The 24,536-nt window shown below is 36.9% G+C and overlaps 1 protein-coding gene across 5 annotated transcripts in view; it reads left to right on the top strand.

The window, feature by feature from the left end:
* EYA3 (EYA transcriptional coactivator and phosphatase 3) overlaps positions 1-24,536 on the top strand; it is a 91,524-nt gene that overhangs the window by 10,263 nt on the left and 56,725 nt on the right. For 3 of the 5 annotated variants that reach the window (XM_068539270.1, XM_068539273.1, XM_068539269.1), the window contains one exon: positions 17,306-17,406. The exons of 1 other annotated variant lie outside the window; for it this stretch is intronic. In XM_068539270.1, coding sequence (XP_068395371.1) covers positions 17,374-17,406 — 33 coding nt within the window. In that variant the 5' untranslated portion in view covers positions 17,306-17,373. Of the gene's footprint in view, positions 1-13,849; positions 13,873-17,305; positions 17,407-24,536 lie in introns of those variants that run through there. One more of the 5 variants, XM_068539271.1, reaches the window with a different exon arrangement.

The raw sequence follows: 24,536 nt of genomic DNA, 5'->3' as shown, positions 1-24,536 counted from the left end.
AATTTTTCCTGTGGAACGCTATCTCCCAATTTTATTGGAAGCTTGTGGGGAAAAGTTTGTGTTAAATTTTTTTTTTAAATTTATTTTATTATTTATTTTTGGCTGCGTTGGGTCTTCGTTGCTGTGCGTGGGCTTTCTCTAGTTGCAGCGAGTGGGGGCTACTCTTCGTTGCGGTGCGCGGGCTTCTCATTGCGGTGGCCTCTCTTGTTGTGGACCACGGGCTCTAGGCACGCGGGCTTCAGTAGTTGTGGCACATGAGCTCAGTAGTTGTGGCTTGCGGGCTCTAGAGCGCAGGCTCAGTAGTTGTGGCACACAGGCTTAGTTGCTCCACGGCATGTGGGATCTTCCCGGACCAGGGCTCGAACCCATGTCCCCTGCATTGGCAGGCAGATTCTTAACCACTGCGCCACCAGGGAAGCCCTGTGTTAATTTTTATTAAGGATGATTTTACAGACAACTTCAAAGGATGATTTTCCAAGAAGTAAGGTTAGAAATTGTAAAAACAGTTCTTTTCGGAGAATCTATTCCTGATAAAAATTTTTTTCCTGTTAAGAATTTGGTACAGCCTAAATGTATTTTTTAAAAAATTCTTTCCCAGTAAGTTCTGATAGTATTCTGTTTAGTGTAAAGTTACTATAAATATTCCTACAGCTGACAGTACCATGATGTGTTAGTCATGCCTCCCAAATAAAGTAGCCAGAAGAATTCACCAACTTTACCACAGTCAGTTGGCTGGGCTGTTTATTTATGGAGGGAGTTAACCAACATGGTGATGGCTTTTGTCGGTCCACAGGAAGTTCAGCAGAGAAGGTGTGGTTGTTTGCTGTTTTTTTGGCCACAGAAATGTGATTTGTGCTGATGCCTGAATTGTGAGAGCTAAAAGGCTCTCTTAGGGTTACTTTAAAGGGAGCCTTAAAAGAGGTCAGTTGCGTGCAGGTCTGCTGGATATTTGTGTCTACTTAGCAGGACTCTTGAGTACAGAGGACTCTGAGTGAATGTGTTAGTAGATAAGTTAGGTAAGTTTTTTTAAAGGTAGTACTTGAGAAAGATTGCCATCAGCTGATAGACTTCAGTGACTTTCTGAAAGATAGGAAACAGTGAGATTGGATTGATAGAGAAACTAGGAGAAGAAATCACATCGGAAAGTATATGTAGAAGTTTCAGAAATATACCAGACTCCAAGTAAATGAATATGGAGAATGGAAGAGTGCCTGGAGCATTCATCAGTTTCCTGCCCCTTGCTCTATTTTGAGCTTCTGGTGTTTGTCCCCTGGATAAAGCCCAGAGAAATGCTTTCCGAACATATGGAACAATCTGCCTGGGGAGGGCTTTCCTTATAGTCTCTTCTCCCCGTGGCATTTAGTATATATAAATCAAATCATGTCATTCTCTTGCTTGAAGCACCCATTACCTCCCCAAACTGCTTATCATGTGTTACAAGGCTGTGTGTGATCTGGCCCTTGCCTGCTTCTCAGGACTCATTTCCTACCACTTATTCACTCATTAACATCAGCCTTTTTGCTATTTCTCAAACATATCAGGATGTTTTCCTTTTAGTTTCTTTACACTTGTTTCCTTCTGAAGGCCCTCTTTTACATCTTTGTACAGTTTTCTACTTTTGATTATTCACATCTTTGCTGAAATATTGTTACCACCTCAGAGAAATTATCACCAAATCTGAAATAGCTCCCCTGTAGTCATGCTCTACTCCTTCGTTTTATTTATTTATTTATTTATTATATTTTTGGTAACAGCTTTATTGAGATATAATTCACATACCTATTTAAAGTATATAATTCATTGGTTTTGACTACATTCACAGAGTTGTGAAACCATCACTACAACCAATTTTATTTATTTTTTGAATTTTATTTTATTTTTTTATCAGCAGGTTCTTATTAGTTATCTATTTTATACACATTAGTGTATATTTGTCAATCCCAATCTCCCAATTCATCCCACCACCACCACGCCACCACTTTCCCCCGTTGGTGTCCATGTGTTTGTTCTCTACATCTCTGTCTCTATTTCTGCCCTGCAAACTGGTTCATCTGTACCATTTTTCTAGGTTCCACATATATGCGTTAATATACGATATTTGTTTTTTCTTTCTGACTTACTTGACTCTGTATGACAGTCTGTAGATCCATCCACATCTCTACAAATGACCGAATTTCGTTCCTTTTTATGGTTGAGTAATATTGCATTGTATATATGTACCACATCTTCTTTATCCATTTGTCTGTTGATGGGCATTTAGGTTGCTTCCATGACCTAGCTATTGTAAATAGTGCTGCAGTGAACATTGGGGTGTATGTGTCTTTTTGAATTATGGTTTTCTCTGGGTATATGCCCAGTAGTGGGATTGCTGGGTCATATGGTAATTCTATTTTTAGTTTTTTAAGGAACCTCCATACTGTTCTCCATAGTGGCTGTATCAATTTACATTCCCACCAAGAGTGCAAGAGGGTTCCCTTTTCTCCACACCCTCTCCAGCATTTGTTGTTTGTAGATTTGCCCATTCTAACTGGTGTGAGGTGATACCTCACTGTAGTTTTGATTTGCATTTCTCTAATAATTAGTGATGTTAAGCAGCTTTTCATGTGCTTCTTGGCTATCTGTATGTCTTCTTTGGAGAAATGTCTGTTTAGGTCTTCTGCCCATTTTTGGATTGGGTGGTTTTTTTTTTTATACTGAGCTGCATGAGCTGCTTGTAAATTTTGGAGATTAATCCTTTGTCAGTTCCTTAACTTGCAAATATTTTCTCCCAGTCTGAGGGCTGTCTTTTTGTCTTGTTGATGGTTTCCTTTGCTGTGCAAAAGCTTTGAAGTTTCATTAGGTCCCATTTGTTTATTTTTGTTTTTATTTCCATTCCTCTAGGAGGTGGGTCCAGAAGGATCTTCCTGTGATTTATGTCATAGTGTTCTGCCTATGTTTTCCTCTAAGAGTTTTATAGTGTCTGGTGTTACATTTAGATCTTAATCCATTTTGAGTTTATTTTTGTGTATGGTGTTAGGGAGTGTTCTAAAAATAAGGTAACATTTATGGGTTCTGGGGATTAAGATGTGGACCCATCTTTGGCCAGAAATGTTTCATGATAGCTGTGTATATTTGTGTTTGGGGAAGGTGATTTCATACTTGATCTCTCTCTCTCCCCACCCTCCCTCCCTCCCTCTCTCTTTTCCTTCCTTCCTTCCCTCCTTCCTTTCTCAGCCTATTAAGGGACAGAAGCTTAAGGTCTCCTAACTCCTCACCTCTAAGTAAGTAGTGCGTGTGTTGTGATCCCTTGTTATGTATGTTATATTAAGATTTGATTTAAAGCATATCAGTCCTTTCTTTTATTTGAAGGGAACTTTTCACTTAACACAGACTTCAAAATGATGTTCTTCAAATCAGTTAATAAACCTTGTAAAGAATTAAAGACTTAGGCATTCCTGGTGAGAAATGAGAAAAGTGAAGATTTGAATTTTTTGTGCCTCTAAATATATTGAAGGTTCTTAATGAACTGGTTTTAAGTAGATATTTAGAGGAATCAAGAGCCTAGAAATTGTACTTGGTGAACAAATATTTATTGATTGCCTGCTATGTGCTCTCAGATACTAAAAAGAAGGTGGTCTCTGCCATTGTGGAATTTACGATCAAGATTCCACAGGAATCTTAGGACCAAAGGAAAATTAGTAGTTTTGACAGAATTGTTAACTGCCAGATTTACAGAACACAGTAGGGGTCAGAGAAGTAGTTTTGAAGAATTCTTAATTATTAAGTAATAATGAAGCAGGGAGCTCTTTCACTAATAACTTTGAGGTTTTGGTAGGTTAGGAGATCTTTTGTTTTTCCAAAACCATGATACTCATCTCTGACTAGAAATGGTAAAATAATTTATTTTTATATCCCGTATAATTAAAATTACCTGTTTCATTAACAATAGATCGAAGTTTGTGTCTTGTAAATTAAAGACTTATGGCTATAAAGAGAAGTCAAATTGTTATTTTTGCTAGATTGTACAAGAAATTAAAAAGTAGCTTAAAAAAAGAATCTTTTTAGGATTTTTAGACAGTCCTTAAAGTACCAGTTAACAACAGTGAACAAGAAGTTTTGAGTTTATAAATTTAAAACATTTTAAAACTTTTAAGAGTATGACCATGAGGTGAAACTGATGTAACAGAATAGTTAGAGATTTAATGAAAGAAAAGGAATAAATAGCTTAAGTTAATATTAGGGATGTAATTTTAAAAGGGAGGGTCGTGTGCTCAATTCTATCTATCTGTCTCTCTATCTATCTATCTATATTTTTGGCTGCGTTGGGTCTTAATTGCTGCGCGTGGGCTTTCTCTAGTTGTGGCGAGCGGGGCCTACTCTGTTGTGGTGTGCGGGCTTCTCAGTGTGGTGGCTTCTCTTGTTGCGGAGCACGGGCTCTAGGCATGCGGGTTCAGTAGTTGTGACTCGTGGGCTCTACAGCTCAGGCTCAGTAGTTGTGGTGCACGGGCCTAGTTGCTCCGCGGTATGTGGGATCTTCCTGGACCAGGGCTCGAACCCGTGTCCCCTGCATTGGAAGGCGGATTCTTAACCGCTGCACCAACAGGGAAGCCCTGCTTTTGATTTTTATTAAACTATTTAAGGTATTATTGTTATTCTATAATTAATGTAAAATCTTACTTTTTTTTCATCTTTTAAATGAGCTGGTGTTGAAATAGGTTGCAGTTTCATTTAATATAGAATGTAGAATTACAGCTTAGATAAATCATTCTCCACATGTTGGTTGTTTCTAATTTTTCATTACTGTGAACAAGAAACTTACTCAATTTTTAAAATAGAGTTAGCTTTTTACCCCTCTATTTAATTTTGAGGGGAAAATCCAAGAAAAATTATTCAGGCCATGGGCAATTTTATGACCTCTTTTATACTCTAACCAGAGAACAGTCTGAAGATACATACAATTTTACAGCAGTGCCTGAATATTTCTTTTCTTCTTATGGCCCGCATAACTTTAGGTTTTATTGTTTAGATTTATTTTTGGTAATTTAATAAGTGTGAAGTGGTATCTTAAAAATATTAAAATTTATTCAGTTAGTAGTGAGAATCTTTTTTCCAGAGTGCTGATTTGATCTTGGTTGTTACTTAAACTGTTTGTATCCTTTGATGGATGTGCATGTTAGTCATCATTTGCTGCGTAACAGATGAGCAGTAAATGTTGAACTGGTTGGGTTTATTTCTTTTATTTTTTATTTTTAAAATTTATTTTTATTTTATTCATTTATTTTTGGCTGTGTTGGGTCTTCGTTGTTGCACGCAGGTTTTCTCTAGTTGCGGCGAGCGGGGTCTACCCTTCATTGTGGTGTGTGGGCTTTTCATTGCAGTGGCTTCTCTTGTTGCGGAGCACGGGCTCTAGGCTCATGGGCTTCGGTAGTTGCAGCACACGGGCTCAGTAGTTGTGGCTCATGGGCTTAGTTGCTCCGCGGCATGTGGGATCTTCCTGGACCAGGGCTCGAACCTGTGTCCCCTGCATTGGCAGACAGATTCTTAACCACTGCACCACCAAGGAAGCCCTGGTTGGGTTTATATTGTAGACATTAAGCTTTATCTGTCATTAGTTCAGGCATTGCTTCCATTTGTTATATCCTTTTAATCTTGGATTTGTTATTTTTTCACTGCATGATAGTATGTCTTACATAACCAGATCTGTCAATTTGTTGCTTGTGCTTTCCTTCATTGCCCAAAATTTTATCTCTTTCCCACAGAGGCAATAAATATGCTCTTCTGTTTTCTCCAAAATCATTTGAAAGCTTATTGGTTTTTCATATATTTAGAATTACTCATAGTATATGGTGTGGATATGTTTTTCTCCACATTGATATTCAGTTTTTCTGACAATTTTTTAAAAATTTTATTTATTTTTGGCTGCGTTGGGTCTTCATGGCTGTGCGCGAGCTTTCTCTAGTTGCGGCGAGCGGGGGCTACTCTTTGTTGCAGTGCGTGGGCTTCTCATTGCAGTGGCTTCTTTTGTTGCAGAGCACAGGCTCTAGGCGCACGGGCTTCAGTAGTTGCGGCGTGTGGGCTCTAGGGCTTGCAGGCTTCAGTAGTTGTGGTGCATGGGCTCAGTAGTCGTGGCACATGGGTTTAGTTGCTTCGCGGCATGTGGGATCTTCCCGGACCAGGGATCCAACCCGTGTCCCCTGCATTGGCAGGTGGATTCTTAACCACTGTGCCGCCAGGGAATTCCCCTGACAATATTTTTTTAAATAATGATTTTCTCTACTTATGAACACTTTTTGGATTGGGTCATTATTTTGGTCTTTCTAGTCTCAGGGGTCTTTTTGTAGTTTGTTTGTTTTTTATTGTGGTAAGTATACATAACAGAATTAACAGTTTTAACCATTTTTTGGTATACCATTCAGTAGCATTAAGTACAGTCACAATGTTGCACAGCCATCAGCACTCTCCTCTATTGTCTTTATTTGATATATTTCTACTTTAGTCTGAAAACATGATTGCTATTATTCTCAGGCAGATTGTTTAAATCTCTGAATCCCATTTGCCCTGTCCATAGTATGAGGATGGTACCAGTTGTGTTTTAAAATGGTTGTGGAGATAAAATTAGGTAAGGCAACGAATGTAAAAATACTTGGTGCATTTTATATGCTCAGTAAATGATAGGTCTCTTATCCTCCCCACTGTAATTGATTTTAAAGACTGGTGTAGGGCAGATCTTCCTTAATTGCCTCTGTTATTCTCCTCCAAGATGTTCATTATTATTTTTGCCTTATTTTCAGTAAGAAATTTGTAGGCATTGGAATAAACCTTTGTTTACTTCTTGTTTGAAACCTACTGTAAGTGTTCTATAGATTGTGAAGCCCAAATTCGTATTTAGTATCATCCCCACTGAGACTGCTAAGTACTGTTCTGCAAGAGACCATAGAAATGTTTTCTTATGTTTTTGAAACCATTTTCCTGACATCTTTTCCGATTATGCTTTATGAGGCCTCCTACTTTATAAAATAGAATTTATTTTGAAGAGATAGCTTTAGGCTTTATGTTTGGTACTTTGGGTGTTAGGACACTTGTTTCTGAATTAATTAATAGATCCTCTTTAGAAGAGATCAGTTATTGTTGAATAATAATACTTGAAGTAGTTTTCTTCAAGCCACCTAGAAGAGGGTATTTTGCTCTTTGTTTTTATTCTTCAAGGCATACATATAATTATATTTGAGGACACCATGGTAAACATTTGCTAATTGCCTACTTCTTTTATATCCTAAAGGAATCCACATATTAATAAAAATCATAAGTGATGATATAGCACTTTTTTGATACCTTCTTCAGGCTACTTTTGTTTATAACTATTGTTGAGATATATTTAATTTTGGGAAACATGCTGTTCATTTTCCCCAGGGAAACTTCTGTAGCCTTTTCTGTGGTGTGCTCTCAAAATATATATAAGGCTTTGGAAGGGGTAGTAAATAGACTTCTAAAATATAGTGTAGTCAATGGTAAAATTTATGAGTTACCTGTTTTCTACTTACAGCTGTATAAAAGATATTCAGTTAACCCCTGAATATCTCTGTGCACACTTTGCCATATGCAAATTCCCCTTCTAGGACCTATAATGAGACTGTTCTGCTCTATTTTGACACTTCTCGTGATGTTCTAATTAAGAGTGATGAATACTTTGTTTTCACTGAAAACAATTTGACCTTAGTCTGTGTTTTAAAATATAAATATGTATATACACAGTATATATGTATTTCCCCTTCCTGTACTTAAGAGCTATAATAACATATTGAAGTAATCTAAGTTCTTGCTTGTGGCCATTTATAATTACAGGGTAAATAGTATGTTGAAGTTGGTACAAAACAGAAATTTTGAGGTAGGAATCTAATGAGAATTTTGAAATAAAATATTTGTTGCTAGTTATTTCCCTTCTAATTTTTAAGTATTAAAAATAAAAATTAGGACTGTCATATTACAAAAGAATCCTGCTTTATGAGCGTGTACAATCACAATGTTTAAAATTATGTGACCTTTTCAAACAAATCAAAATTCCTATTTTTTCATTGTTAGTATTTGCAGGTAGGGAAATGTGAAGTCTTAGGAAATACTATTTCTGTTCTCAGTTACAGGTTTTCCCAGATTTCTGCCCGTGAAGGCATGTGGATACTGATAAACTCTCTCCAAAAAAGGTGGTAAAACAGCTGTATTTAGAAGCCAACAGTAAGAATTGAAACTAGAAAATTATGAAAAAACATTACTATCCAAATGCCTTGAAGGTGCTTAAAACAAAAAGTTAACTCAGAGTATGTTATGTTATTTCATTGGCTGCTTGACTAAGTTAAAATTATATTCATTTACACTACATTAAGTATCCACTTTCCACTTCGATGTCAAGCCATTATATTATTGGATATTTCAAAAGATGAAGCTCATTGAATGTAGAATAATGTCGGGTTATATATATATATTTTTGAATTTTATTTTATTTTATACAGCAGGTTCTTCTTATTAGTTATCTATTTTATACATATTAGTGTATATATGTCAATCCCAATCTCCTAATTCATCCCACCACCACTGCCCCCTTCACCCCCCCCCCCCGCTTTCCCCCTTGGTGTCCATATGTTTGTTCTCTACATCTGTGTCTCTATTTCTGCCTTGCAAACCGGTTCATCTGTACCATTTTTCTAGATTCTACATATATGCGTTAAGATATGATATTTGTTTTTCTCTTTCTGACTTACTTCACTCTGTATGACAGTCTCTAGATCCATCCACGTCTTTACAAATGACCCAATTTCGTTCCTTTTTATGTCTGAGTAATGTTCCATTGTATATATGTACCACATCTTCTTTATCTATTCATCTGTCGATGGACACTTAGGTTGCTTCCATGTCCTGGCTATTGTAAATAGTGCTGCAATGAACATTGTGGTGCATAGCTCTTTTTGAATTATGGTTTTCTCTGGGTATATGCCCAGTAGTGGGATTGCTGGGTCATATGGTAATTCTATTTTTAGTTTTTTAAGGAACCTCCATACTGTTCTCCATAGTGGCTGTATCAATTTACATTCCCACCAAGAGTGCAAGAGGGTTCCCTTTTCTCCACACCCTCTCCAGCATTTGTTGTTTGTAGATTTTTTGATGATGGCCATTCTGACTGGTGTGAGGTGATACCTCATTGTAGTTTTGATTTGTATTTCTCTAATAATTAGTGATGTTGAGCAGCTTTTCATGTGCCTCTTGGCCATCTGTATGTCTTCTTTGGAGAAATGTCTGTTTAGGTCTTTGCCCATTTTTGGATTGGGTTGTTTGTTTTTTTAATATTGAGCTGCAGGAGCTGTTTATATATTTTGGAGATTAATCCTTTGTCCGTTGATTCATTTGCAAATATTTTCTCCCATTCTGAGGGTTGTCTTTTCATCCTGTTTATAGTTTCTGTTGCTGTGCAAAAGCTTTTAAATTTCATTAGGTCCCATTTGTTTATTTTTGTTTTTATTTCCGTTACTCTAGGAGGTGGATCAAAAAAGATCTTGCTGTGATTTATGTCAAAGAGTGCTCTTCCTATGTTTTCCTCTAAGAGTTTTATAGTGTCCGGTCTTACATTTAGGTCTCGAATCCATTTTGAGTTTATTTTTGTGTATGGTGTTAGGGGGTGTTCTAATTTCATTCTTTTACATGTAGTTGTCCCAGTGGTTTTCCCAACACCACTTATTGAAGAGACTGTCTTTTCTCCATTGTATATCCTTGCCTCCTTTGTCATAGATTAGTTGACCATAGGTGTGTGGGTTTATCTCTGGGCTTTCTCTCCTGTTCCATTGATCTATATTTCTGTTTTTGTGCCAGTACCATATTGTCTTGATTACTGTAGCTTTGTAGTGTACTCTGAATTCAGGGAGTCTGATTCCTCCAGCTCCATTTTTTCCCCTCAAGATTGCTTTCGCTATTTGGGGTCTTTTGTGTCTCCATACAAATTTTAAGATCTTTTTGTTCTAGTTCTGTAAAAAATGCCATTGGTAGTTTGATAGGGATTGCATTGAATCTGTAGATTGCTTTGGGTAATACAGTTATTTTCACAATATTGATTCTTCCAATCCAAGAACACGGTATATCTCTCCATCTTGTTTCTGTAATCCTTGATTTCTTTTATCGGTGTCTTACAGTTTTCTGAGTACAGGTCTTTTACCTTCTTAGGTAGGTTTATTCTTAGGTATTTTATTCTTTTTGTTGCAGTGGTGAATGGGATTGTTACCTTGATTTCTCTTTCTGATCTTTCATTGTTAGTGTATAGGAATGCAAGAGATTTCTGTGCATTAATTTTGTATCCTGCTACTTTACCAAATTCATTGACGAACTCTAGTAGTTTTCTGGTGGCATCTTTAGGATTCTTTATGTATAGTATCATGTCATCTGCAAACAGTGACAGTTTTACTACTTCTTTTATAATTCCTATTCCCTTTATTTCTTTTTCTTCTCTGAGGGCCATGGCTAGGACTTCCAAAGCTATGTTGAATAATAGTAGCGAGAGTGGACATCCTTGTCTTGTTCCTGATCTTAGAGGAAATGCTTTCAGTTTTTCACCATTGAGAATGATGTTTGCTGTGGGTTTGTCGTATATGGCCTTTATTATGTTGAGGTAGGTTCCCTCTATGCCCACTTTCTGGAGAGTTTCTATCATAAGTGCGTGTTGAATTTTGTCAAAAGCTTTTTCTGCATCTGTTGAGATGATCATATGGTTTTTATTCCTTAATTTGTTAATATGGTGTATCACATTGATTGATTTGCGTATATTGAAGGATCCTTGCATCCCTGGGATAAATCCCACTTGATCATGGTGTATGATCCTTTTACTGTGTTCTTGGACTGTTTGCTACTATTTTGTTGAGGATTTTTGCATCTATATTCATCAGTGATATTGGTCTGTAATTTTCTTTTTTTATAGTATCTTTGTCTGGTTTTGGTATCAGGATGATGTATTGGCCTCACAGAATGAGTTTGGGAGTGTTCCTTCCTCTGCAGTTTTTTGGAAGAGTTTGAGAAAGTTTGGTGCTAGCTCATCTCTAAATGTTTGATAGTATTCATCTGTGAAGCCCTCTGGTCCTGGACATTTGCTTGTTGGAAGATTTTTAATCACAGTTTCAATTTCATTACTTGTGATCAGTCTGTTCATATTTTCTATTTCTTCCTGGTTCAGTCTTGGAAGGTTATACCTTTCTAAGAATTTGTGCATTTCTTCCAGGTTGTCCATTGTATTGGCATAGAGTTGCTTGTAGTAGTCTCTTAGAATGCTTTGTATTTCTGCGGTGTCTGTTGTAACTTCTCCTTTTTCATTTCTAATTTTATTGATTTGAGTCCTCTCCCTCTTTTTCTTGATGAGTCTGGCTAATGGTTTATCAATTTTGTGTATCTTCTCAAAGAACCAGCTTTTGGTTTTATTGATTTTTGCTATTGTTTTCTTTGTTTCTATTTCATTTATTTCTGCTCTGATCTTTATGATTTCTTTCCTTCTGCTAACTTTGGGTTTTGTTTGTTCTTCTTTCTCTAGTTCCATTAGGTGTAAGGTTAAGTTGTTTATTTGAGATGTTTGTTGTTTCTTGAGGAAGGATTGTATTGCTATAAACTTCCCTCTTAGAACTGCTTTTGCTGCATCCCATTGGTTTTGGATCATTGTGTTTTCATTGTCATTTGTCTCTAGATATTTTTTTATTTCCTCTTTGATTTCTTCAGTGATCTCTTGGTTATTTAGTAATGTATCGTTTAGCCTCCATGTGTTTGTGTTTTTTACCTTTTTTTCCCTGTAATTGATATCTAATCTCACAGTGTTACGGTCAGAAAAGATTCTTGATATGATTTCAATTTTCTTAAATTTACTGTGGCTTGATTTGTGACCCAAGATGTGATCTATCCTGGAGGATATTCCGTGTGCACTTGAGAAGAAAGTGTAATCTGCTGTTTTTGGATGGAATGTCCTATAAGTGTCAATTAAATCTATCTGGTCTATTGTGTCATTTAAAGCTTCTGTTTCCTTATTTATTTTCATTTTGGATGATCTGTCCATTGGTGTAAGTGAGGTGTTAACGTTCCCCACTATTATTGTGTTACTGTCGATTTCCTCTTTTATAGCTGTTAGCAGTTGCCTTATGTATTGAGGTGCTCTGATGTTGGGTACATATATATTTATAATCGTTATATCTTCTTCCTGGATTGATCACTTGATCAGTATGTAGTGTCCTTCCTTGTCTCTTGTAACATTCTTTATTTTAAAGTCTATTTTATGTGATTTGAGTATTGCTACTCCAGCTTTCTTTTGATTTCCATTTGCATGGAATATCTTTTTCCATCCCCTCACTTTCGGTCTATATGTGTCCCTAGGTCTGAAGTGGGTCTCTTGTAGACAGTGTATATATGGGTCTTGTTTTTGTATCCATTCAGCAAGCCTGTGTCTTTTGGTTGGAGCATTTAATCCATTCACATTTAAGGAAATTATTGATATGTATGTTCCTAGTACCATTTTCTTAATTGTTTTGGGTTTGTTTTTTGTAGGTCCTTTTCTTCTCTTGTGTTTCCCACTTAGAGAAGTTCCTTTAGCATTTGTTGTAGAGCTGGTTTGGTGGTGCTGAATTCTCTTAGCTTTTGCTTGTCTGTAAAGCTTTTGATTTCTCCATCAAATCTGAATGAGATCCTTGCTGGGTAGAGTAATCTTGGTTGTAGGTTCTTCCCTTTCATCACTTTAATATGTCATGCCACTCCCTTCTGGCTTGTAGAGTTTCCTCTGAGAAATCAGCTGTTAACCTTATGGAAGTTCCCTTGTATGTTATTTGTCATTTTTCCCTCATTGCTTTCAATAATTTTTCTTTGTCTTTAATTTTTGCCAATTTGATTACTATGTGTCTCGGCGTGTTTCTCCTTGGGTTTATCCTGTATGGGACTCTCTGTGCTTCCTGGACTTGGGTGGCTATTTCCTTTCCCATGTTAGAGAAGTTTTTGACTATAATCTCTTCAAATATTTTCTCTGGTCCTTTCTCCCTCTCTTCTTCTGGGACCCCTATAATGCAAATGTTGTTGCATTTAATGCTGTCCCAGGGGTCTCTTAGGCTGTCTTCATTTCTTTTCATTCTTTTTTCTTTATTCTGTTCCACAGCAGTGAATTCCACCATTCTGTCTTCCAGGTCACTTATCCGTTCTTCTGCCTCAATTATTCTGGTATTGATTCCTAATAGTGTATTTTTCATTTCAATTATTGTATTGTTCATCTCTGTTTGTTTGTTGTTTAATTCTTCTAGGTCTTTGTTAAACATTTCTTGCGTCTTCTCGATCTTTGCCTCCATTCTTTTCCTGAGGTCCTGGATCATCTTCACTATCATTATTCTGAATTCTTTTTCTGTAAGGTTGCCTATCTCCACTTCATTTAGTTGTTTTTCTGGGGTTTTATCTTGTTCCTTCATCTGGTACATGGTCCTCTGCCTTTTCATCTTGTCTATCTTTCTGTGAGTGTAGTTTTCGTTCCACAGGCTGCAGGATTGTAGTTCTTCTTGCTTCTGCTGTCTGCTCTCTGGTGGATGAGGCTATCTAAGAGGCTTTTGCAAGTTTCCTGATGTGAGAGACTGGTGATGGGTAGAGCTGGGTGTTGCTCTGGTGGGCAGAGCTCAGTAAAACTTTAATCTGCTTGTTTGCTGTTGGGTTGGGCTGAGTTCCCTCCCTGTTGGTTGTTTGCCCTGAGCCGACCCAGCACTGGAGCCTGTAGGCCCTTTGCTGGGGCTAATGGCAGACTCGGGAGGGCTCACACCAAGGAGTATTTCCAGAACTTCTGCTGCCAGTTTCCTTGTCCCCGAGGTGAGCCACAGCCACCCCCCGCCTCTGCAGGAGACCCTACAACACTAGCAGGTAGGTCTGGTTTAGTCTCCTATGGGGTCACTGCTCCTTCCCCTGGGTCCTGATGCCCACACTACTTTGTGTGTGCCCTCCAAGAATGGAGTCTCTGTTTCTCCCAGTCCTGTCGAAATTTTGCAATGAGATCCCGCTAGCCTTCAAAGTCTGATTCTGTGGGAATTCCTCCTCCTGGTGCCAGACCCCCAGGTTGGGAAGCCTGACGTGGGGCTCAGAACCTTCACTCCAGTGGGTGGACTTCTGTGGAATAGGTGTCCTCCAGTCTATGAGTCACCCACCCAGCAGTTATGGGATTTGATTTTATTGTGATTGCGCCCCTCCTGAGGTCTCATTACGGCTTCTCCTTTATCTTTGGATGTGGGGTATCTTTTCTGGTGAGTTCCAGTGTCTTCCTGTTGATGATTGTTCAGCAGTTAGTTGTGATTGTGGTGCTCTCGCAAGAGGGAGTACGTGCATGTCCTTCTATTCCACCATCTTGAGCCAATCTCAGTGTCAGGTTATATTAATGGTAAGAAAATACCAAAATACACAATTAAACTCTAGATCCAGTACACGGAAGTGAGAAAACTAAGGTTTGTTTGGTAATTCTGTACTTTTTTTTATTATCCAGTACTGGAGCACCTTGTCTGTGTTATACAACACTTTCATCTGGTGGTTAGTAAATGTGACTTTCAATTGTAAGCATGTGCCACTTGTAGAAAATGGTGTACGATCTTAATATTAAAAGTTCTATTATCACATTGGTAAATGCTAGAAGCATGATAAATACTTGCGTTCTTTTATCTAGTATATTTCAGGTGTTTGACATTACAAGATATTGGAAGGAAGGAAGAATACTATATTGATGGGAAGTAGCATTTTAGATGCATGTTGTGATGGAATTACATAATTTATAGTCATTATTAATATATTTTATATACAAGTGTACCACAATGTATGTTTACAAACTTCACATATATCACATGTTGCCAGTAGAATCCCAGAAATTCTGTAATAAATCATGTGCATCCTTTGTAGGTTGCTTTTTTTGTTTTAAAATTATCAAAATTATTGGTGGTCATTGATTAATTACTTGATTTTTTTTTAAGGTTTTTTCCCCCAAATGTAGAAATTATCTATGACCCTTTTATTTCCCTAAATTGAAAAATGAAGAAGATAAAGGTGATTTTTAAGATGGAAGCAACAAAAGGTGCTTATTTTCAAAGAAGAAATAGGAGAGGTAGAAAGGAATGTCTTCCAATCTTTTCCCTTAAAGAAGGTTTTCTTTCAACTTATAGAATTTATCTCAAGAAAAATAGAAAGCTGTTCCCTTTCTGTTATAAAATCACTGTAATATTACCATATTCCTAAAAAACAAAATTCAAGATTTTAACATTTTGTTTTATATGGCTTGAGAATTTATTTCACCACTATTAAGAGTAGTGTTTCGTACCTTTTAAAACCCATGACCCCTTTTGATCTATAAAAAAATCTATGTTCTCCTTTAACATTGTTCATATTTTTAAAATAAATTCATTTCTGTGTTTAAAACAAAAATTAAATTAAAGGACATGTTATTGAGTACCTTTGTTTTCTTTTTTTTTTTAACACAATTTTTCTTACCTTCCTCTTGTTTAGGGGTAGATTTATAAGCCTTCCTCCATGAGAAAGAATATCCCTTCCTTCTCCTTCTCTGAGAATCTACTAATTAGAGATTGCAGTCATTACAGTTATGGCTTTCAATTGAGTAAAACATGGGATATTATCACTTTTTGTTTAGATGAGACCTGGTCACACAAAAATTTAACAAATGAGGTATTAAAGGCATTACACTTCTCTAATGATTTGACCCTAGTTTGCTTTTATTTTGGGGATGAAATCATATATGTATTAAATACATTATGTACATTGACACTGTTAAAATCCCATAAAGACAAGACATTTCATCTTAAAAGTAAAACAGATATAAGCTGGTAAAACATAAAAACAGTTCATCTTTCACAATTGTGAATCAGTTTCACGTCACATTGGTTGTGCTCTTCTGAGTAGGGCAAAACAAATGCAGGGAAGATAGCTCCTGTGAGCTTTAGTTATTGCCTGCTGTAATTCTGCAGCACTAGTTATCTACGTCATGTAGTATGAAAACTTAGCTTTTGAGGCTCTGTGTATGAGTTACACGTGAGTGCATTGAGCATCAAGTTCTTCTGACCTTTAAACTTTTTTTTCTTTTGACATTCTAGATCAGGGCAGGGAGGAAAGCTGTGTCAGAGTTGGACAGTTTTGCGTCTGATTGTGTCCCTTACACGTGTTTTCTCTCCTTTTCCCATTCTAGAGTGTGACTCTAAAATAAAGTGTGTTGTATTACACCAGAATAGAGCAGTATTAGTGGAGTGGTGGTAAATTGGTACAAGTGAAGTTTTTCATTTCCCTTTTTATTCATTACTTCTGCAATAAGATTGTATACTTGCTTTAGCTTTGTCTGTTAAGTTGGTTACAGTGGTTGGTAAAATAAGTGAAAACAGGTGTGACCTTAATTAAAGGTATAAACAATCACATCTGTTTTGGAGAAGTGCTACTTTCATTTTTGTTAAATAGGAATGGAGTTTATAGTTTTTATAATTATTTAGTTTTCTAACATCTTTCTGTCTCACTGGGCAGCAGGGCACAATAAGGTGTTCTTACCAGTAAATGTGGGGCTTAGAGTCCTGTTTTTCTTTTTTAGTTTGAAAACCAGGACAGGAAGAGCAGGGTCTGAGAAGGTAAAGATTTTGCTTAAATAATTGACTAGGCAATACATGTAGTGGAGCTCGTTATTTCAGGATAAATTGGGTCCTAGCTCTACATGATTATTTTCCTTAATTCTAAAATTCAGTGTTTCACTTTACTTATTTATTTGCATTATTAAAATAGATCCGGAAGAGTTGAGTTTTCCTTTAAGCTGATTACATTTATACAGATAGTTGGTTGCGAAAGTATTTATTTGATATTCCAATTTGCCCTATTTAAAGTGATTGTGTGTGTTAACAGTTATGTAAATGTTCCCCATTAAAGCAGGTTAGATGTTATCATAACTTCTTGACTGGCTAAGCTAATTTTTGTCATTTTTTAATGTAACCCTAATTCTAAAAAAAGTTGTGTTTTAGTTAATTGCACATGGCTGTTATAAAGTGTTTAATGCATTGGGCACTATAGTAACCATGTTTTAAGTACAGCAGAAGTGGCCGCACGTGTTGGCTTTTGCAAGGAATTATAAAAGTCATTGTGTAAACCTATCCTGACTTGGTGCAGCATGTCCATTTTGAAAAGCCACGTGCAGATTTGAGATTTTGAGATTGGAGCTCACGTAGAAAGACTGAGGTAGCAAAATATTTTAAAAATTATTCTCTGATGGCCTCAATGATAATGCTTTAAGAGTACATAAAGCTTTGAATCCCCCCTCTTTTTTAAACAGACTGTGAAGACTGCTGAGAGACACTTGCAGTCCAGTCACATAAGCGTAATAAAGAAATATTGGTCCTCATGGAAGAAGAGCAAGATTTACCAGAGCAACCAGTAAGTATTTCCTTTAACAATTTAAAGTTGATTGTAGAAAAGCTAATCTTAAGAGATTTTAAATAGTATTCAGTTGTACTACAGATTCTAAATCAGAAATAAAATTAAGGAAAGGACTCCTTAATACTTTCCTTCTAAGAAAACAATGTTCTGTGTTCCTAAATTCATATTTTGCTAACTTAATGCCAAGGACTTGCTTAGAAAATTCAGCATTACAAAATAAATATTGTCTTTAGAAATGTCATTTAAAAAAAGCAATGGCTACTCTTAACAGTTTTTAGAAAATAAAAGAGGACATCTATTTACCAAACAGTATATACCATTTCTGCCAGAAAATCTAGTTTTATCATTACCTAAATTACCCTGACTTAATTTTTTTAAAAGTAGTAGTAGTAGTTGAAGAAAGTATAATTTGACCACTAGCTAATTCTTAAAAATAGATAAGACCCTCGAGAATAGGTTGAATTCTTAATTTCTTTTAAATATTTTACATAAATAAATAAATAAAATCATTTTAAATGTCCCCAAGTGATACAGATTTATTGCCTTGCCATGGCTTCTTTTTTGTTTTTTCCTAAGTGTTTTTTGACCCTTAGCGTTTAGAAAAGGAAGGTAATAGTAATCATTCTCTTAAGATACTTTTGTGTTAAAGAATCTTTTCCTTTTGGCTTGACCTTCTTTTTCTGAAATTAGATAAATACTGATTCAGTTTGCTATTCAATTTGCTCTCCTGAATGAGCCTCTTGCATTTTATATTGAGAGAATATAGAGTGGTACATGTTTACCTCCCTATGAAAATCCAACCTAAAAAACTTTGAATTTTGAAAGCAGATAATAGGGTATGTTTTTCATGTTCTAGATGTATTCTTTACATCAGTGATATATTTTTAATATTTCACTTTATGTTGAGACGTGCATACTGGTGATTCTTTTGCTATTAGTCTTTTAGCCCCTCACTTAAGTATAAAACTAGGAAGACATAAGCAGTTGGTAAAAGGACCTTTTGAAACATTTAAAATGTCATCCCATATCCCTGGTGGAACATTAATAATCAGGGAAATGGTAGGGTTAAAAATCATCCTGAGCGGTGTATCTAAGATATACACTATAAGAACAAATAGCTGAATTAGAGACGCTAAATGTACCAAAGAAGATCTGTCATTGAGTTTTTAATATAGTAAGACAAAGGTCTAGTCATAGTTTCAAAAGACTTATGTAAGTGTTGACATACTGTTGAAATGAGTATTGTTGTTAGTCACTCCTTACCTATTTAAGGTAATGAGAATTGTGAAGCTGACCTGCTGGTGAGTCATTTTTTCCTCTCTGCTTCATTTGCTTGCTGTTCTGTTCAGTATCTATAATATGATGTGCAAAATCTGATTGTTACTTCAGAGAGAGGTAAGAAATTAAAGTGCTTTAAAAACAAATTTTCTGGGAATTCCCTGGTGGTCCAGTGGTTAGGACTCTGTGCTTCCACTGCCAGGGGCCTGGGTTCAATCCCTGGTTGGGAACGGAGATCCCACAAGCCACGTGATGTGGCCAAAAAATTAAAAAAAAATTTTTTTTTTAAATACTAAAAAAAATTTTTTTTTTAAACCCACACATTTTCTGCTGACTATAAATGGTGATTGTCATGGGGCATCTTTTTTTTTTTTTTAAATTGATTTGTACCTGGGTCTTAATTTATAAAGGTGATTGAGTGACTACATGAAGAGGTCAGTGCCATTGAAAAAAAAGAAGAAGAAAAAAAAAAGTTTGGACTTCCCTGGTGGCACAGTGGTTAAGAATCCGCCTGCCAATGCAGGGGACACGGGTTCGAGCCCTGGTCCGGGAAGCTCCCACGTGCCACGGAGCAACTAAGCCCGTGTGCCACAACTACTGAGTCTGTGTGCTACAACTCCTGAAACCTGGGAGCCTAGAGCCTGTGCTCCGCTACAAGAGAAGCCACCACAATAAGAAGCCCGCGCACTGCAACGAAGAGTAGCCCCTGCTTTCCGCAACTAGAGAAAGCCCGTGCGCAACAACGAAGATGCAACGCAGCCAAATAAATAAATAAATTTATTTTTTTAAAAAGTTTCATGTTACAGTTCTGTTAGAGATGAGAGACGTAGCAGACCATACAGGGTCACGGGGGTAAGCACCAGTGTCATTCAGGAGGCAGAGATGCATAGGGGAATTCTAAGAGAATGCATAGGCTACAGCCTTAATTGAGGTTTCCACAGGCAAGGTGTGAAGCAATGTAACATAGGGTAATTGTTTATTTAGGATTGGCTAGTTTGAATAATTCCAGAGAGTTTTGGGGTATAGAAGCTATCACTCGGTATCTGGCGCTGGGTTGATTTACAGCAGGGGAATATAGTTCAGAGTATGGTTCAGAATATAGGCTCTGGATTGCAGGGGCGATGTAAGCAACTTTGGCTCTTAGTTTGGCCCTGTGATTAGTGGGTGCCGAACAGACAAATGTAGAATCTAAGAAAACATAGAGCATTTATTAACTGTTAAAAATAATTAGAATAAGAAGAGTAAATGTCAGATGTTGAGTAAAGCTAATTTTCACAGGCTGTAGTAGAAATCTAAAACTTGAGTGGAAAGAATGGTCCTGTCCCAAGTTGATGATGATAAAGCCATGATTAAAAAAAAAAAATTATTTTATTGAGGTATATACAACGTTATGTTAGTTTCTGGTATACAGCAAAGTGATTCAGTTATACGTATATATAATAGTTTGCATCTGCTGATCCCAGACTCCCAATCCATCCCTCCCCAACTCCCCTCCCCATTGGCAGCCACAAGTCTGTTCTCTATGTCTGAGTCTGTTTCTGTTTCATAGATAAGTTCAGTTGCATCGTGTTTTAGATTCCACATATAAGTGACATCATATGGCATTTGTCTTTCTTTTCCAACTTACTTCACTTAGTGTGGTATCTCTGCGTCCATCCATGTTGCTGCACATGGCATTATTTCATTCTTTTTTTATGGCTGAGTAGTATTCCATTATACACACACACACAAACACACACACACCCACACCCCATACCTTCTTTATCCGTTCATCTGTCAATGGACATTTAGGTTGTTTCCGTATCTTGAATAAAGCCAAGATTTTTAACCCTGCTGTTTACTTGTGTATAAAGAGAGATGCTGCTGATGAGCATTACTGTTGGAGTTATTTTAATCACATTGTCTCTTCCTTATTGAGTTATCCCTTTCTTGTTTCTGTACTACTTGCTAGCTCTATCTCGAGATTGTTCCAGTCATTGTTCACAGTACAACATAAATCCTAGCCTCAGGTTCTCTTTCACTTTCCCCTGTTGCCAGTCAGTCCTCAGTCCTCTGCAGTCAGAAATGGTTCTCTCTATGCTCATCACTTACTTTGAAATCACTCCATCTTTTTACCCTAGTCTTCATCTTTCTCAGCTACTCTGAAGCGGCTTATATTATTGTCCAAACTAGAACTCTTTTGTAGAGTGAAAGGGGGCACTAACCAAACTTGGTTTTAGGATAGGAGGTATAAATTAACACTGTTCCTGGCAAACTGGAAGCACTTAAAAAACTCCTTTATAGCTATCAGGGTGCTCTTTGAGCTCAAGTTTTAAAAGGACATATATACATAGGAAAAATTTTTAGAAGAATATACACGAAACTTAATACTGAAATCATGGAGGTTTGGGGGCAGAATAAGGTCTTTTGTATTTTATTTTATACATATCTGTATGGTTTGGGTTTCTAAAAATATGAGCATATGTGCCTTTTGTATTTAAATATTAAAAAGAAATTAGTAATACTGTAGACAAAAGAGGTGGTACATGATTACAACCACAGTGTACTCTAGGCTAAAACATGGAAAAGCAGTGAAGCTTGGGAAATATTCTTGTTTGAGAGCAATGAAAAGGACCCTAAAATTTGTGGTTTTGGCTTGGAGAATAAAAGGATGGAATAAGTGGCAAAGAGAGAACGACTACACTCAACCCCTAATTTCTTTTTGTCTTATCGATAAAGGAGAGTAATCTTCAAACTATAAAGGATACCATATCAATTTAAAATATTTTATTTCCACATTTATAAGCAGGTACCTAAGTTATTTCAAATGAGTTCTAATTCTCTAGACTCCCCCCAGTAAAAAGACTGGCTTTGGTGCTCCTTCTTTGTGTTCCATAGAACCTTGAACTTCTATCAGAATCATTATTTCACTGTTTTATTTATTACTTTTTTAAAATTTTATTTATTTTTGGCTGCGTTTGGTCTTCGTTGCTGCGTGTGGGCTTTCTCTAGTTGTGGCGAGCAGGGGCTACTCTTCCTTGCGTGTGGTGGCTGCTCTTGTTGTGGAGCACGGGCTCTAGGCGCACGGGCTTCAATAGTTGCGGCACGCGGGCTCAGTAGTTGTGGCTCACGGGCTTAGTTGCTCCACAGCATGTGGGATCTTCCTGGACCAGGGCTCAAACCCGTGTCCCCTGCACTGATAGGCGGATTCTTAACCACTGTGCCACCAGGGAAGTCCCTGTTTTACTGTTTTAGAAATTATCTGTTTCTTTTCAACCAGACTGTAACTTCCTTGAGGTCACAGACTGTATTTTGTTTATCGTTATATTCCCTTTCAGGAGGGCTTGGTAGAGAACAGTCAGTTGAATGAATGATAGCATGAATATGAACTAGAATTCTCACTATAGGCGTTTAACGTTGGAGAATGAATCTGCAGTGTATTTTTCTCTCACATTAGTCTCATGTGGATTGACAGCTTTCCTGGGCCAGTCTTCCATGAAGGCTTCTTTCATCTTGTGATGCTATTATCTTCAACTGTAACCTCCATGGTTGCCAAAGAAATGGAAGAGAGGATTGAAGAATCACATGAGATGTTTTTAAGGGGTAGTTGTAGAAGTGGCTTACGTAGATAGCTCCAACCTGACAGTAAGGGGGTCTGGAAAATGCCATCAATCTGTGTCTTAGTCTATTCTGGCTACTGTAACAAAATGCTATAGAATTGGTGGTTCATAAACAATAGAAATTGATTTCTCACAGTTCTGGGGGCTGGGAAGTCCAAAATCAAGGCGCCAGCAGATTTGGTGTATGGTAAGGACCTGCTACCTGGTTCATAGACTGCCATCTTTTTGCTGTGACCTCACATGGTGGAAAGGGAAAAGGAGGTCTCTTTTTTTTTTTTAATTTTTTTTTTATATGGATTACTGTTAGGAGACCATAGAATGTTTTAAATTCATTTCTTTGATTGCAAAGAGGGTCTTTGGGTGAGCTAAGCGTAGATTCATCACCACTATTGGAAAACTACGTTATTATCTGACCTTATGTAAATACTGTCATCTTCAGGTGGGAGGGACAGCACATTTATATTATAGCAAGAGCCTGTATTTTGTCATTTGTGAAATTATGGCAGTAGATAAGCTAGAAAATTGAATTTTTCTTATCTTTAGCCTTGCAGTTTCCAGTCAAAACGTGTTTTCCAGCGTTATTCCATCAACGCATTTTTCTCCTATGCCTTTCAGTGAGGTTATGTCATACATTTGTAATACAATTAAATTCTCTTGTCACAGTATGTATACCATCCTGGAATTCCTTGACCTCCTGGTTGGTTTTGGTATCTTTTATCATACAGAAGTTTTGAATTTTTGTAAAATCAATCTATTTTCTCCTTTATGGCTTTTGAATTTAATATCATGCTTAGTAAGGGTTTATCTACCTCAAAGTTCTTTGTTTTTTGTTTTTTTCTTTTTTCTTCATATGCTTCTGTAATTTTGTTTCTAAATTTAGAGGGTTTTAAAAAAAATTATTTTATTTATTTATTTTTAGCTGTGTTGGGTCTTCGTTGGTGTGCTCAGGCTTTCTCTAGTTGCAGAGAGCCGGGGCTACTCTTCATTGCGGTGCGCAGGCTTCTTGTTGTGGTGGCTTCTCTTGTTGTGGAGCACGGGCTCTAGGCACGTGGGCTTCAGTAGTTGTGGTGCACAGACCTCAGTAGTTGTGGCTCGCGGGCTCAGTAGTGGCGGCTCGCAGGCTTAGTTGCTCTGCAGCATGTGGGATCTTCCCAGACCAGAGCTCAAACCCATGTCCCCTGCATTGGCAGGCGGATTCTTAACCACTGTGCCACCAGGGAAGTCCCTAGAGGGTTCTTTTTTAATGCCTCTTTTTTCTTTATCTTTATTGGTACCTATGAAAATTAAGGCAGCATTATATAATGAGTTGATATGCCATAAGCAAATAACCAAGAGTATTTGGTTTTATTTATTTTGTCATGTTTTCTCATGAGGAGTGGCTGTCCATTAGAAATTGTATGGGCCTTGTATTTAACTTGTATTTATTATTTACCTTGTCTGAATTGTTAAATTTAATCATATTAAATAGCTATATTCCCACCGGATATGTTTATTTAAAATTGTTTAGCAAAGTTTCTGCCTCTGTGAGTTCTTACTCTTTGTAGTGGTTGGCAGTACTCTTTGTCAGCTTGAAATACTTTAAGTTTTCATAATTTGTATGGCTTAAGCACACTAAGCATACTTCTACTATAACTAGTAATTCTAATCAGAAAACTCTAAAATCAGATTCTTTGTCATATAAAAAAACAGGGAAAACTTAGTAGTGTTAACCATTGATCTTTCATTTATGGATTCTTAAACTGTTTCAATGAAAATGCTTTTACCTTAGAAGGAATTAGAGAAGGTGAAAATATGGGGAAAAAACAGAATAGTGTGAAGAATATTTTTTAGATTACTGGTAACCTGATTAGAATTTATTTTTATTTTTGGCATGTAAGTAATTTGAATATAAAGATATTTCTGTTAAATAAATGATTAGATGATAGTGAGATTGCCATACTTACTGTGTGAGAATAAAACTGTGTGTCTGGTAAAATTTTAAACTAACCAGTTTGTATCCAAGTTTGGATACCTTATCCTGGTAAACATTCTGTGTTGAGTAAAAATCCTGGTAAACCTTTTATTTTACCTTGAATCTGACGAACACTTTTTTCATTTAAAAAAAGAGAGAGCCTCTGGGCTTCCCTGGTGGTGCAGCGGTTGAGAATCTGCCTGCCAATGCAGGGGACACGGGTTCGAGCCCTGGTCTGGGAAGATCCCACATGCCGCGGAGCAACTGGGCCCGTGAGCCACAACTACTGAGCCTGCGCG

Source organism: Eschrichtius robustus, chromosome 3 (assembly GCF_028021215.1).
Source record: "Eschrichtius robustus isolate mEscRob2 chromosome 3, mEscRob2.pri, whole genome shotgun sequence".
In the NCBI taxonomy this organism is placed as follows: domain Eukaryota; kingdom Metazoa; phylum Chordata; class Mammalia; order Artiodactyla; family Eschrichtiidae; genus Eschrichtius; species Eschrichtius robustus.
This window is presented reverse-complemented; position numbering and strand designations above follow the sequence as displayed.